Source organism: Camelus dromedarius, unplaced genomic scaffold (assembly GCF_036321535.1).
Source record: "Camelus dromedarius isolate mCamDro1 unplaced genomic scaffold, mCamDro1.pat HAP1_SCAFFOLD_14, whole genome shotgun sequence".
In the NCBI taxonomy this organism is placed as follows: Eukaryota; Metazoa; Chordata; class Mammalia; order Artiodactyla; family Camelidae; genus Camelus; species Camelus dromedarius.
Window position 1 is genome coordinate 582887 of NW_026989760.1, and position 15524 is coordinate 598410.

Here is a 15524-nt window from a genome sequence, read left to right on the forward strand (position 1 = left end):
CTAAAGTGCCCACCTGAAAAGGAGGTAGGAGATAAAGTAGTAGTAGTAGTTACAATTTTGGTAAACCCAAGGTACGTAGTCAGGACTAGTTTTCACAATACTTGAGGGTAGGGAGGCAGCAATAAAAAGAAATTTATCCTGAGAACAAGAAATTAAATTCTTGGGAAGATGATGTGTTCAGCTTGAAATGTCAGTAATACTTTTATGACCTTGGTCTGATAATATCTTGCCTTATAATTTGATCTGTTTGACAGCTGGGTCATGAATCTAATGATGCCACAGTTTCGGGAGCAGAACAGACCACCCCACGATGGGAATGGGACAACCATCTGTATCCAACGGGCAAACTGGGGTTATTTTATGAATACCCTGAAATGAGTAAGTCATCAGTGGGGATTTCTGTGCTGTCGGTTATACTAGAATATGCTTTGGGTCTCAGAAGCATCGGTTACCGAGCCAAACAAAGACCTAGCATACCGAAACGGAGCCCGCTTTTCTCAATTAGATGCAATTATGCAGTCAGGTTTTCAAATAGGTTGCCTGTGTATATCTTTGTCAATATTTATGTTGTACAAAGCTGAAGGTTTACTGCCATGGAATAAAATGGAATACTCATTCAGGTAATTCTCCATCATTGATTCTCAGATCCTTCTGGTCATGTCGTCTAAGGATGAACTCAGAACCGTTACTAGATGTGACTCAGCACGGGCTGCAGCCCGTGTGGCACAGCTGTTGGCTGATATCCTTCTAAACAGAGTCATGTGAGCCTGCCAGCCTGTGCAGAAAGCCCGCAAGAGCATCCTGCCTCATGGCAGCAAGGGTCACAGGGTCACCCCTTCCACACCTCACACCTGCCTTTGACATTTTTCCTATTTCTTCTGGCCGATGGTTTCAGCCTGGTTCCTTGGGTGACCTCATGGCACATCACTGGCTTGAATTCAGGATGAATTTGCTGATCTGGAGTATTGGTAGAACACAGATCCCCTCCTTCTCCAATGTCTTTGTCCATTTCTGTACATTTGCTTGGCCTTTGTTTCTCTTTGTTTGAACTTGGTTTTGAGCTCTCGGTTGCCTTTAAATTGTTGCATCTCAAAATAGATTTCCATAGGAAACTTCATCTTTTCTATTATGCATGGCGCACTTTTATCTACTAGAAGGCTGATGATGTGCACGTTTTGTATCTGAGACCTTTGAGCTCACCACTGCCTTGAATTACTTTTTTTTTTTTAAGCTTAGGAGACAGGAAAGTATTTTTGTCAATAGGCTTTGCATTTATGCATGCGGGTTCATGTCTGCAAGACACCCCATTGGGCTTCCTGTTTATAAGTCTACAGAAAGAGGGAGTTTTCTTTTTCCTAAATTACATGCTATATATATAATAATTGCTTTTAAAATATATAATATACATAGAAACGCATCTGATTCCCTAGGTGAATGAAAGGTCATTTTGTGGCATCTTCAGTCAGCTATGCTTTGTGGCCTGGTGTCTGATTTGAGTTTCATCTTTGCTTTTGTTGTGCTTAGTGACCAGGTTCGATTAAGGGTGCAGCTCCTGTCCCTGGTGTAGAAATTATGTTCGGTTTTTTTTGCTTATTTTCAAAAGGACTTTAATCCAATGACCTGTTATTCCAAAATGAGTCATAATTGTAAATATTTCTTATTGGGGCTATTATCAGCATTAATAATAACAACAACATTCTGAGGGCAGCATATCATTTGGTATTTTAACACACACGAAAAAAGCCTTGGAAAATAGTTATTGTTCTAGTTAAGTCAAATAAAGGTCATTGAAAGGAAAAGTTGTACGCTTTTGGGAGAAATTGATAGGACTTTTACAACTTTATAGTCTCATTAAAATACTAATTAAATAATTCAGCCTAACTCTACCCTACATAACAGGATGGAGTAACAGCTATTCTAGAGAGATTGTTCAGATTTATTCGTTTTCCTATTCTCTAAATAATCCCTAACGAATTAGAAATTTCAATCCATTTTTGAGAGTAGGCAGTCTGTTATTCTGTATTCAACGCTGGAGTGAAACTTATTTTGTGTTCTTTTCGTTCATGGGAGATAGGATTTTCAAGTGCTTTTTGAATTATTTTTGTTCCTCTCAAATAAAGTGCCTTTGGTGGTGATCTCCTGACCTCAGTTTTCTCCTCCCAGTTTTCCCCATGATCATTAATGACACCCCACCTGCCTTTTTAGTTAGGCCTCTTAGCTGCTGAAGGGGAACAGCTTCTGACAGATGACCCTGGAGCCCTCCACCCTTGCTTCTTTAGGCCTCGCACCCTGCCACCATCCCTAGACTCCTTCGCCAGAAGTATCTTTCTCTGCTTTTCTGCCTGGAAGTGCTCTTGCCAAGCCTTGGCAGCAAACCCTCAACTTTTTAGAGATTTTCTGCTCTCCTCTCTAAGCATGAATTGCAGTTGATTCTTGTCTTGATGGTGCTTGATCATGTCTGTGTCCATTGCTCTCCCCGGCTGGACTGATCCTGTCGGAGGCAATAGTCAGGCTTTTCATCTTCCCGTGCATGTCTGAAGCACCACAGCCTGGACCCTGGTTCTCATATGTGTTTAAGTGACTTGAGCTTGGAGTTTTAATGCGCTCACATACAACTGTTAGATGAGTTGGCGGTAACATTGCCCCCAAGGCCCCCACAAGGTTCTATAGGGCATATGTTTTTTTCTGAGTGAAATTTCTCTTTTATTTGTTCTAGTGATTTCCCCACTGTCCTTTGAGATTATTGGAGTAACCCTTAGTTATTAACCACAATAACTCACCCCCAGAAGCAAAAGATCATGCTGTTTGAGAACTCAGACACGGGACATAAGAGAAATAATCTATCAGTCTTAAAATCTGGAAGCCATAAGATACCGTTTTGTACTTAGAGCACCCACAGCACAAACACCAGTCTCTCAAGAACTTGGCGCTGCCTTCCCAGAGGGCGGGTGCCGTAAGTGAAATGCAGTGAGTGATGAAGTGAGAGCTCTTCGTCTCTGGTACTGCCTTTTCCACCCTTGCTGTGTTAACTTGATCTTCCCTTCATATATTATGTTCTCCATTTAATTTACTGCAGTTAATATCAGTTGTTCTTCAACATCTCCTTGCATGCGCCCACTCCATTCCCTCTCTCTCCATTGTTATCCCACCCACGCCTCTCCTGTGCTCTCCAGGACCAGGCCTTTCTCCCCCACGCCCTCACCTCTGTTCTGTCTGCGCACCACCTGCACTGACATTTCCTTAACTCCAGAGAATGAACTTTCCAAAATGGCAGCTGAGTAACTGGGGGGGATTGTAGACCTCTCATCTCTTTACTGATTCATTCATTTATCTATCCAACAAACACTGAGCACCTGCTATGCTAAACACTGTATCAACTGCTGGGGAGAACAAGACAGGTAAGATTTGGTGTCTGCACTCCGCAGGGCAGGCGAGACTTGGCGAGTAGTTGATGGATTGCTAAGCAGGTGAACACACATTGGACTTCATAGAGCTGGGAATATTTGAACTGAATTTTGAAAGGTGAAAGGAAGTTAGCTCTCTAATTTGTGGTAGAGGGAGTGGACACTTCATGCAGAGAGGTAGAGACATATAAGAGTACACGGCATGAAGCGGCTTGGCCAGACTGAAGAACAACAAGTAGGGTTAGAACAAAGTATCCACAGGTGGGAATATCAGGTGAACAAGGCCACTGTCACAATGGGTCTTGTGTGATTAGACTTGAATGTATCCTTAAAGAAACAGGGCTATATTGGAATATATGTAAGCAAGAGAATTGCATAATGATTATGTTAAAGTAGATCTGGTTATACTGGCAGCAGAATGGATAATAACATTTTTGGGGGGAGGCCCATATTTTGGGGGGAAAGGATATTTCGGGGGCCACCCCAGGTAATCCAGACAAGTGGCACACGCCTGCAGAGAGGCCCTGGGCAGAGGGAGAGAGTCGTGGGTGGCAGAAGTGGTGACTGCTGCAGAGGGGACTACAGGGCCGGGGCGGCGGGCTGCAGAGCTGCTGAGGTGACTTTCCAGTGACCCATTTGGAGAGTGGATCTGCAGTGGGAGTGTAAGGGGAGGAGATGCTTTCGAGGAGATGGTTCTGTGTGTGGCATTTTGATTGCAAAGTGTCTATGGGACATCTGAGGAGTGATGCCCGTTGTTAAGCTGGATTCAACAGTCAGGAGCTCAGAGGAGCTGTGGGTGAGGCCGTGGGGGCGATTCATTCCTGCCAAGTGGAGGATTGAGGACGAGGCCCTGGGGAAAATGGCCATGTACATGGCACATGGGAGAAAAGAAATCCACCAAGAGAAAGAAGAATAGCAGAGCTGTTGGGAGAAACTAGTTGAGGCAACACAGAGAAGGCTGTAACCTGGCTTAAGAGGGATTTGAACACTGACTAAAAGGAGCATAGTGAGAAGGGGGGGGTGTGGGGCAATAAAGCAAGAGCTAAAGCCCACCTTTAATTGCCAAGCCTGGGGAAAAGGAGGAGGAGGACTATACTTAGGTAGACTTTAAAAAACAGATCTGTGTGTATCTGTGTGTGTGCATATGTGCACACAAACTTTTCTGTCTGGGCTTTTTAAGTTTATTTAATAAAACAAAAATTAAGGGGGGAAAACATCCCCCTGAGAGGAAAATATTTGTCCACAGCAAAAGCTAACTGGTAATCAAATAAACACGAGCTGAAAATGCTGACTAGTTTGAAACACGCAGCCACCGGCAGTACAACTCCTGTCTAAGTGCTGCGATGAGGGCCGTGAGGGATGCAGGGCTCTGAGCACTGAGGAGTCTTCAGCGCAGGTACTTCTCCAAGAAACTGGACTTTAAAGGGAAGAAGAAAGTGTAGAACATATCAGAGAGCAATACAGAGCCGTGAGAGAGGGTTGGGCTAGGGTTCGTTTTGTTTTACAGTGGGCGTTTCTGGCCTTGCTGAGTTGCTAGGCCTTTGCTCTTTTTGGTCTTTGTTCCAAAAGCTTTTTAGAAAGTTCTTCTCGCTTGAAAATCTGAACAGATTAAATCATGTTGGGTTATTTCTGGTGTTTTATTTTTTAATTAAAAAATTATCTGGAATTTATTTTAATGTCATAAATGAGGACAGTCTACCAGGCCTTCCAATGATTTAGCTAATTACTGCAGAACTTGAATCCACTGATTTGAAGTGTCAGTTTTATAATATTACTAAAATCTCATAAATATCCACGTCTATTCTTGAAATGTTATGTATTTCATTCATACTCTCAGTGCACTATTTCTATACTGTTTCCATGAACATAGATTAATACCTCCTAGAGTTGGTCCTGTTTTATCCTTTTCCAGAATATCCCTAATACTACAAATTCAAACATCCCTCCTCATTACTTTATTTGTATATATAGGTATATTTCTGGAATACATTTAGGATCACCTTTCAGAATTTTTTCTTAAATCCATTTGGGAATATTAACTAAATTTGCATTCAGATACTAAATTTATTTTGGAGAAAAAATGTTCTATGTCCCCCAAATTTGAGTCTGCCCACTGAAGAGGGCGGTGCATTGTACTGTTCATTCAATCATCTTTTTTTTTCTTTTTTAAAATCATTTATCAGAATCTTCTTAATATTTTTCATTAATTTATTTCTGAATAGTCTGTGCCTGCTTTGTCATTATAAAATGATATCTTTTCTGGGTTTTGATCTGGGTTGATTGCTAATAAACTCTTAATTTCTGGCTTCTCTTGAATAAGAAGGAGATCTGACACTGTGAGGCCCTATTTCCAATATGGTGATGGTGAGCATTGCGTTTCCTTAGGATGTCCACTTGCCAATTTGCCAGTGGCTGCACCCACTCCAAGCATTTCTGCTACTTACCTGCCCCCGTAGGCAGATGAGCTCATGGAGGGTTAGGTGGGTTATGGACAAAGATACTGACATCAATGCTGCCACGCTGCTGACCCTGTGGCGTCACTAACTCTGGTTCTTGCTCTCTGACCTCCCTGAATATGACAGCTCCTTTTGGGCTGTGGACCTACTGCATCTTTCCAGCACTGTCGGCTTTTCTGCAACACACGCCTGCCTCTCAGGTCAGAAGCAAATGTCAGCTCCTCCTACCCATCCACCCCATTCACGGTCTTGCCGTTCCTGGCCAGAGTGGTCCCTACCCCTTGACTGAGCAGTAACACTAAAGGGACTATAAATTTGCCTCTCATCCACTGTCTTAGTTACATACCTGTGCTAGTTTACTTTAAAGGTCTGCCAGTTAGGAGGGGAGGGTCTAAAAGTCTTTTAGATCTCTGACCTTATCATTTCTAACCGCTCCCCCACCCTATGGAACAGCTTACCACAGATCTCTGCTGCCCCATCTGTAGCATTGCCCTGTAAATTACACACAGAGAGAAAAAAACTTCTAAGCCACCACCATAACTTTGACTTCCTGTGACCACACAGACCATAGAAATATCAAGATAAAAATTCCTGAAGAAGAATATTTTGCTTAGGAAGACACTTTAATTGCATACCTTTCTGTGACTTGTAATAACTTCATAGACTCTCTGAATGTGCTGCACTCACTTTCCCAGACTCAAGGGAGCTTGCTCACTTGCCTATATTCAGTGTATTTCCTCCAACATTCTCTATGCATAGCTTTCCCAAAGGTACATTTCTTATTTCTATTTAAATTGTTAGATACATCCACAATATTCTTTTTTTAATCCTCAAATACAAATCATCTTCCAAGATTGTATTATTTCAACACTGAGAGTGAATAATATGCTTCAAGATTCCCAAGTTTATTATGAGCAAATAATTATGGTTGGTTGAAGATTTTTAAGTATGTTATTCCTACTAAGGGTATATATGTGAAAGAAACAGGTTGTAATGAGTCTTCTTCCCAGAGATTTTATATTTGCCTTTTGTTTGGATTCTTTCACTGTTGAACATTATTATTACCATGAACGTCTTTTCTCTTTGGGATTTAGTTCACCATTTTCCCCTCTCTCTTTACAGGAGTAAAAGAATTTATGTTGTCCTTCCATCCATCCACCACTCCATGTTTTGTGTCCATTCCTTCAACAGGTATTCAGTTTGGGTTCACCACAGTATATGTGGCCTCTTTCCAGTGGCCCCTCTGTTGGCTCTGGAGAACAATATATTGGAAATCAGAGTGGGTACGTGGAACCTTGACTACCCAGTATAGACGCATTGTGCCAGAAAAAGCCCAGAACATCGCAGCATGGCAGCCCACCATGCAAGGAACAGCAATTCTGGCTTTGGTGGACCAATGTGAATAAAAAGGCTTCTTTGGGTGAAGACTTAGAAAAGTCCAAAAATGCATTGGCGTTGTTTCCTAAGGAATCTAGTGTTGAGTACTTTTTAATATGAGAGGGAGATGCTAACACTATCATCGTTATAAACAACATAGTTGTTGTAACTGTAATTGTTATTATTTTTAATATATTTTCTTTATAATTATTATTTGTGACTTACAAGACCCTTACAGAGGCAGTTGTTAAGGAGCGTGGCCGTTATACTGTTGCTGAAGTGTTAATTCAGTAGAAGCATGGTAATAGCATTAATAAGTACTCACTCTTTTGATCCTCACATTGACTATAAAGGTCACCCAGCAGTGCTTGTATAATGGAGATAGAAATCTGTCCGTTTAAGTGTTTGTAGAACTTAAAATAAGAGCAGACATTCCACCGCATTTGACCATATATTCCAGACTATCAGTTTAAAATAGGAACTACCTGATGAGGCCATAGAAACCCTTTGTGCATCCCCAATCATTCACTACCTTCCTGGTCCCCTGGGGCAGCGGTTCTTCAAGAAGGTGGCCCCATCTCTCCTCCCCACCCCACTCTTGGCCTTTGATACCAACTGTTGGTCATTAGCTAAGCATCCTCATGTCCTGCATGTGTCTGAGCTGTGAGGGAACAGAACTCAGCTGTTTACAAACTGTATTGACTATGACCAGTATGAACAGCCTCTCTCCTTCCCTGCCCACAACCCCACAGTGCAACACGGGGCTCACAACCACAGCGATTCCCATGCCAGCCCATCAGGGAACCTTCTTCCCTAGAAATATTCTTACAACCAGAGATGTTTCCTCCCTTACTTCACTGCCAGTTTCACTCCCAGGTTACAGTCCCCAACAAAAGGCTATCCCAGTTTGAATTTCTTAATCAAGTCGCATTGACCCTGAGTACCTGGCTTTTTCCTATGAGCACTCATAGAAATAGAACAGGGCCAGGCAGTGGCTGTGGGCCAGGTTCCCGGGTGAGGGGACTTGCTGGGAGCTTCAGGTTCTGTAGCCTGGCCCGAGCTTAGCTCCCAACACGGCGTCTTCCCATCTGCATTATTTCGGGCCAGGCTTCAACAGTTCAGAGTTTCATTTTATCATCTGCAAACAGAATAATCCCCTGCTGCATATTTTAAGACTGTTATGTACCACAAAGGGTGCTTAGGGAATTCAGTGAGTCAATGCATGGAAGTCACACAACCTGGTCCTCAGGGAATGTTAGTTATCTTCATTATGCACCATCGATAAAATTGGCTCACAGACTTGGCCAGGTATCAAAGCTACAGGCACAAGAATTTGACAGTGTGTTACTGTCTGGATCATAGTCACAATTTTACACAGTAAAACAAGCTACCTGGGACCACCCAGCTGTCAGCCGACCTGACTCCCCACCCCAGGATCCCTCAATTTATCAGATTTGCTTGCTACCCCTACTTTTTGGAGAAAGTTGGCAAATCACACACAGTCAATGACTGCTAGGTTATGTCCATTCCCATTCACTCAAATTGCCCCATTTTCAGTATCCACTGTGCTGCAAAACATAGACTAATGTTCAGAAATATGACAGCAAGGCCTTTCCCGTTCCACAGTCAGAGAACTAAGAATCTGTCATGTTTAATATGCCATGTGACACTAAGCAAAGCAGGAAAACAGGCTTCTGTGCTTTAAGAAAGTTTTTAACAATGACGTTTGAAACTAAAAGTGTTTTTGTTTGGCCTTCAGCTAACCAGAAAATTCAATTGACTCCTATTACCCATTACTCAGGTGTCCTGGTTTGATTGTATTAGGCACTTTTTCCTCATCTCCCCAGCATGGCTTTGCTCCATCAGCACAGATGGAGTGTCTCCAAGGCTGCTCCGTGTGCATAGGCGTGTGTATGCACACATGTGCACCCACTGATTGGTGCCACTGATTCATATCCAGGAGATGTTCTGTCTTATAACTCAAGCACTGCTTTATTATATCCTAGAAAACTGCTTTTAGATCATTGATTGAACTATAGACCATCCTTTTGCCCACATTAGAAAGTGACATCTTCCAAGACACAGGTCCTGTGTGCTTGTATTTATGTATAAGTAAGAATTAAATATGTATGTCATCCCCTCACATATTTAATTTGTGCCTTCCCAATTGAATGTGCACAGTAAAGGCTAACTTCCCATAACAGGAGAACTTTTAGGAAGTAAGAAGAAGGAATTAGCCACCATGGAGAAGACAGGATATCAAGCAGGAGTTTGGTATAAAGTCATTTATTCTAAAGTTGCTCTGGCTCAATAAATAAGTGGAATTGACATTGTTGTATCATGCCAGAGCATCTGCTATTGAAGACTGATTTTAATTTACTTTGATATAAGTGGAAAATTGTGTCAGAACAGCATGGGAAATGAAGAACACTGCATCTATCTGTACTCCTGAAGTGTGTTTCAGAGCTGCTCAATTTTGAGGAAAATTATCTTGTCTGGAGACAATAGAATTATTTTCATTGTTGGAATTTTTGTAGCTCCCAGAAGCACATCTGCAGGTGATTCTGTAAAAGTCTAGAGTTGACTTAAATAGCAGTAAATTTTAGCCTATTGAAATCAGGAGATGTGAAATATTTTTGCCTACCACCACCACCGCCACCACCACCACCAGGCAAGCACTTGTACACCCAGAGAGATTTCACATCAGAGGGAATGACAAAGCTGGTTCTGTTACTGAGGCCAAACTTGTTCTGCTCACTGCACAACAGTGATAAATAAATAAATCAGGAGACAAGGTTTTGGGGCAAGGAATAGTAACTTTATTCAGAAAGCTGGCAGACCAAGAAGATGGGGGACTAATGTCCTGGAGAATCATCTTTCCCAAGTCAGAATTAAGGCTCCTTTTGAACTAAAAAGGGGAGGGGGTGTGGTTGGTTGTGCAAACTTCTTGCTGCCGGGATTCTTTGTTCTTGCAGCCATCCACGTGGCTCAGGCTATTGTGTCCCTGTAAGCCTCCAACAAAACAAAGGTTATTCTCTATTTTGCAACATGCCATCTCTGCATAAGTGCAGAAGTGCTAACATCCTTAAAGGTCAGAGCCCCGAGAATAGGCTTTCCTGTAGGTTTTAGGCTAAAGGCAACGTTGTTTTACAAAAGGTGCAAAGCCAGCAAGATTAAGCCTGGAAAACAGGGCACAGTGCTTCAAACTGAAGGAACAGATCCAATATGGCGTCAGATTTGTTCTCAATTACAGTTTTAGTTAGGGGAAATTTTGCAGCAGAAAATCCCCTCAGTTGTTTTTCTTGCTTTGCCTGAGATCTTGTTTGCTGGCTTGTGGTCTCATGGTGTCAAAACCGTATGTTCAGATGAATACTATTAAAATCATATGGTGCACAAAACATACCTATTCTGCTTCAAAAAAATGACTGAAACATTTAGCTTTGTTTATTCCCATAGAATTTGGATTGAATCTATTCTCGACTTTCTTCTTCTTCAAACCAGTTTTTTACTGGAGGATTTAAAGCCCAAATTAAAGAATTTTGGAGAAGACTCATGTAATTTATAAGACGTTTACATCCGAATTTAAGACTGACTCATATTTGTACTTTTAATCAAGGAACACAATAAACTTTGTTAGTCAATCATTTATGACGTTTTAAACTTTGTCCATGTAATCTTTTGGAAGTTGAGAGGCTTAGACAATTGATATAACAAAACAGGTATCATTGCTTAACTGTGTGAATGAAAGAATCCCAGTATAGTTTCCTGAAAGTATATTTTATATTAAAAATAATAATGAATTCTTGCTCTGTAATAAAGCAGCAGACAGAAGCACATACTGAGTGTTTAAAATAAATAATACTGCGGGAAAAATTATCTAAGCAACTCAAGATAGTATAGAGAAAAAAGGATGAACTTGAAGGAAAATACATATTGTGCAATTAATATCTTATTTTTAAGAAGCAAATGATAAAAAAAAACCAATTTTTAAATGATTTATCGAAAAAGGATTTATATAAAGCCAACTTATTTTCATAAGTATTACATAAAACAGGGCTATCTAAATCTATATTATTAAAGAATAAAATATATGAAATATATCTCCAAGGTTAATTGATTTTCATAATATTATAATTTTTGAAAATATAACTTACATATACATATTCAAGAAGCTCTTCAGATAAACACAGTAACCTAGTATACAGTTATACCTATTCCACATAAAAAATGAAAAGGCAAGGATAATGCCCTTGCTTACGAACTGCCACTGGACTTCTGGATATTCCTTTAGGTTAAAGACCAAAAGCAAAGTAACTAGTCTACTTTGAAGCGGTCGCTCAAGATTTTAAGATATTCACTATCTATATCCAGTTACAGGAAAGACTTAAGTTTTCTGAAGTTTAAAAAAAAGAAATCAACTGCTGAAAACGAAATTCTGTAATGTCTCATGGCCATAACTATAAAGGCTCTAAATTAATGCTCCCTTAACTGTTTTTTTACAAGCACAGGTCATGATCATCACTTTCAAATTCCATTTATGCTAGATGAACGAACGTCTCCCCACATGCTCAATTCTGAGAGTTAAGTGTGTGTGAAAGCCGTCAGTCACCTACCTTATTGAGAAAACACAGTTTCATTTAAGTGGGAAACAACACTACATACATACATATGGGGAGGAACAAGTTCCAACTGGGAATTAAAGTGAAAACTGCAGGAACTTAAAATCGGCAGAGGAAACATACTGAGAATCCAGAGTAAGTGTTTTAACTGCAAACCATTTCCCTTAAGCTAGATGAACGAATGTCTTTCCACATGATCAATTCTGAGATATAAGTGTGAGTGAAAAAGTCAATCACGTAGCTTGTTGGGAACACAGCTTCTTTTCAGTGGGAAACTACACTACATACATATATATGGGGAGGTTCTAGCTCCAAATCTGTTTTACAGTAAAAACTGCATGAACTTTCAATAGGCACTAGGAAACATACTGAAACCAGAGTAAGTGATTCTACTGAAACTCACTACATTTGAGCTAGATGAACGAATATCTCTCCACATGCTATGGTCTGAGATATAAGTGTGAGTGAAAGAAGACATTCACTTAGCTCGTTAGGAAAACAAATTTCTTTTCAGTTGGATTCTACACTACATAAATATATATTTATTGTTACTACCTCGAACTCGGGTTTACAGTGAAAACTGCATGAATTAAAACCCGGCATTTCGAAACAGAATGAGAAACCAGAGTATGTGATCCTACAGCATCCAATTCCGTTTGTGCTACATGAAAGAACATCTCTCCAAATGCTCAGTTCTCAGGTATACGTGTGTGTGTGGCCGTCAATCATCTAGCTTGTTGGGAACATAAAGTTTCTCTAATTTGGAAGCAACACGACATACATATATATGGGGAGGTACAAGCTCCAACTCGGTTTTACACTGAAAATTGCATGAACTTCAAAACGGTACTAGGAAAAATACTGAGAAACCAGAGTAAGTGTTTTTACAGCAACCCATTTCCTTTGTGCTAGATGAAAGAACGTCTCGCCACATGATCAGTTCTCAGAGATAAATGTGTGTGAAAGACGACATTCACATAGTTGGATGGAAAAAAAGGTTATTTTCTGTTGGAAAAAACAGAAAATATATATATGTGGGGAGGTACAAGCTCCAACAGGGTTTTAAGGTGAAAACTGAATTAATTCCAAACCAGCACTAGGAAACATACTGAGAAACCACAGTAAGTGTTTCTACGGCAACCCCTTCCGTTTCTGCTAAATTATAGAACGTCTCTCCACAGGCTCAGTTCCGAAAGATAAATTTGTGTGATAGCCTAACTTCACCTAGACTATAGGGAACATACAGCACCTTTTATGTTGGAAATTACACTCCATACATATATATGGGGAGTTTCTAGCTCCAACACGGTATTACAGTGAAAAATTTAAAGTTCAAACCGGAAATAGGAAAAAGACTGACTAACCAGAGTAAGTGTCTCACCTTCAAGCCGTTCCCTCTGTGCTAGATGAACGAACGTCTCTAAACAAGCTCAGTTCTGAGAGATAAGTGTGTGTGAAAGCCGAACTTCACATAGATTGTTGGGAACACAAAGTTTCCTTTCACTTAGAAACAACACAGCATGGATATATATAGGGAGGAACTAGCTCCAAATAGGTTTTACAGTGAAAAATACAGGAATATCAAACCGGCACTAGGAAAGAGACAGAATAACAGAGTAATTGTTTCACCTGCAACCCGTTCCCATTGTGCTAGATGAAAGAAAGTCTCTCAACATACTCAGTTCTGAGAGATAATTGTGTGGGGAAGCCGACTATCACCTAGCTTGTTGAGAACACAAAGTTTCTTTTTAGTTGGAAATTACACTGCATAAATATATACGGGGAGGTACAAACTCCAACTCGGTTTTTCATTGAAAACTGCAGGAATTTCTTACCAGCACTAGGAAACAGACGGAGAAAAGAGAGTAATTGTTTACTTTTCAAACAGTTCCCTTTCTACTACATGAGCGAACATCTCTCCACATGCTCAGTTCTGAGAGATAAGTGTGTGTGAAAGCTATGCTTCACCTAGCTTGTTGGGAACACAAAGTTTCTTATCAGTTGGAAACAACACGACATACATATTTATGGGGAGATACTAACTCCTAGTCGATTTTACAGTGAAAACGGCATGAATTTGAAAACGGCACTACGAAAAAGACTGAGAAACCAGAGTTAGTGTTCTACATCAACAAATTCCTTTTGCGCTAGATGAACGAACGTCTCTCCACATGCTCAGTTCTGAGAGATAATTGTGTGTGAAAGCCTTCCTTCAACTATCTTGTTGGGAACATAAAGTTTATTTCAGGAAGAAACTACATAATATACATATATATGTTTCGGTATTAGCTCCAACACGGGTTTACAGTGAAAATTGCAGGAACATCAAACCGGCAGTAGGAAACAGACTGAGAAACCAGTATAAGAGTTTCCCCTGCAACCCGTTCCTTTTGTGCTGGATGAACGAACGTCTCTACACATGCTCAGTTCTGAGAGATAATTGTGTGTGAAAGCCGTACTTCACCTAGCTTGTTGGGAACATAAAGTTTCTTTTCACTTAGAAATTACACTATATACATATATCTGGGGTGTTACTATCTCCCGCTTGCTTTTACAGTGAATTCGGCAGGAATTTGAAACAGGAACTAGGAAGCAGAGTGAGAAAAAAGAGTAAGTGTTTCTCCTGAAAACTTAATTTTTGTGCTAGATGAACAAACGTCTCTCAACATGCTCAGATCTGAGATATATGTGTGTGTGAAAGCCGTCCTTCACCTAGCGTGCTGGGTACACAAAGTTTCTTTTAATTTGGAAACTGCAATATATACATATATATGGGGAGGTACAAGCGCCAATACGGTTTTTCAGTGAAAACAGCAGGGACTTCAAACAGAACCTAGGAAACAGACTGAGAAAACAGAGAAAAATATTTTCCCTGCAACCCGTTCCCTTTCTAATAGGTGAACGAACGACTCTCAACATGCTGAATACTGAGGGATACTTTTGTGTGGAAACCGTCCTTCAACAAGCTTGTTGGGAACACAAGATTCTTTTCAGTTGGAAACTACACTACATACATATATATGGGGAGTCACTAGCTCCAACTCGTCTTTACAGTGAAAACGGCAGGAATATGAAACCGGTACTAGGAAAAAGCATGAGAAACCAGAGTAAGTGTTCTCCTGCAAACCGTTCCTTTTGTGCTAAATAAACGAACGTCTCTCCACACGCTCACTTCTGAGAGTTAAGTGTGTGTGAAAGCCGTCCTTCACCTAGCTTGTTGGGAACACAAAGTTTCTTTTAATTTGGTATATACACTTCATACATATATATGGCTAGGTACTAAATCCAACTCAGTTTTACAGTGAAAAGGGCAGGAATTTAAAACCGGCACTAGGAAACAGAATGAGAAACCAGACTATGTGTTTCTCCTGCAAACTGTTCCCTTCGTGCTAGATGAACGAACGTCTCTCCACATGGTCTTTATGGGGAGAGAAGTGCGTGTGAAAGCAGCCCTTCACATATCTTGTTGGCAACACAAATTTTCTTTTCATTTTGAAACTACACTACTTACACATATATGGGGAGGTACAAGTTCCAGCTCGGTTTTACACTGAAAACTGTAGGAACTTCAAACCGACAGAAAGAAAAACACTTTGAAAGCAAAATGTTTCTCCTTTATCACGTTCCCTTCGTGCTAGAGGAACGAATATCTCTCAAAATGCCCAGTC

General features: G+C 40.6%; 1 protein-coding gene across 1 annotated transcript in view; it reads left to right on the forward strand.

The window, feature by feature from the left end:
• Positions 1-7309, forward strand: part of LOC135320556 (anoctamin-6-like) — a 53293-nt gene extending 45984 nt beyond the window's left edge. Inside the window, exons 8-9 of the mRNA XM_064483669.1 lie at positions 255-378; positions 6983-7309. Of these exons, the coding sequence (XP_064339739.1) occupies positions 255-378 (124 nt within the window). The 3' untranslated portion in view covers positions 6983-7309. The remainder of the gene's footprint in view (positions 1-254; positions 379-6982) is intronic.
• Positions 7310-15524: the final 8215 nt, after the last annotated feature.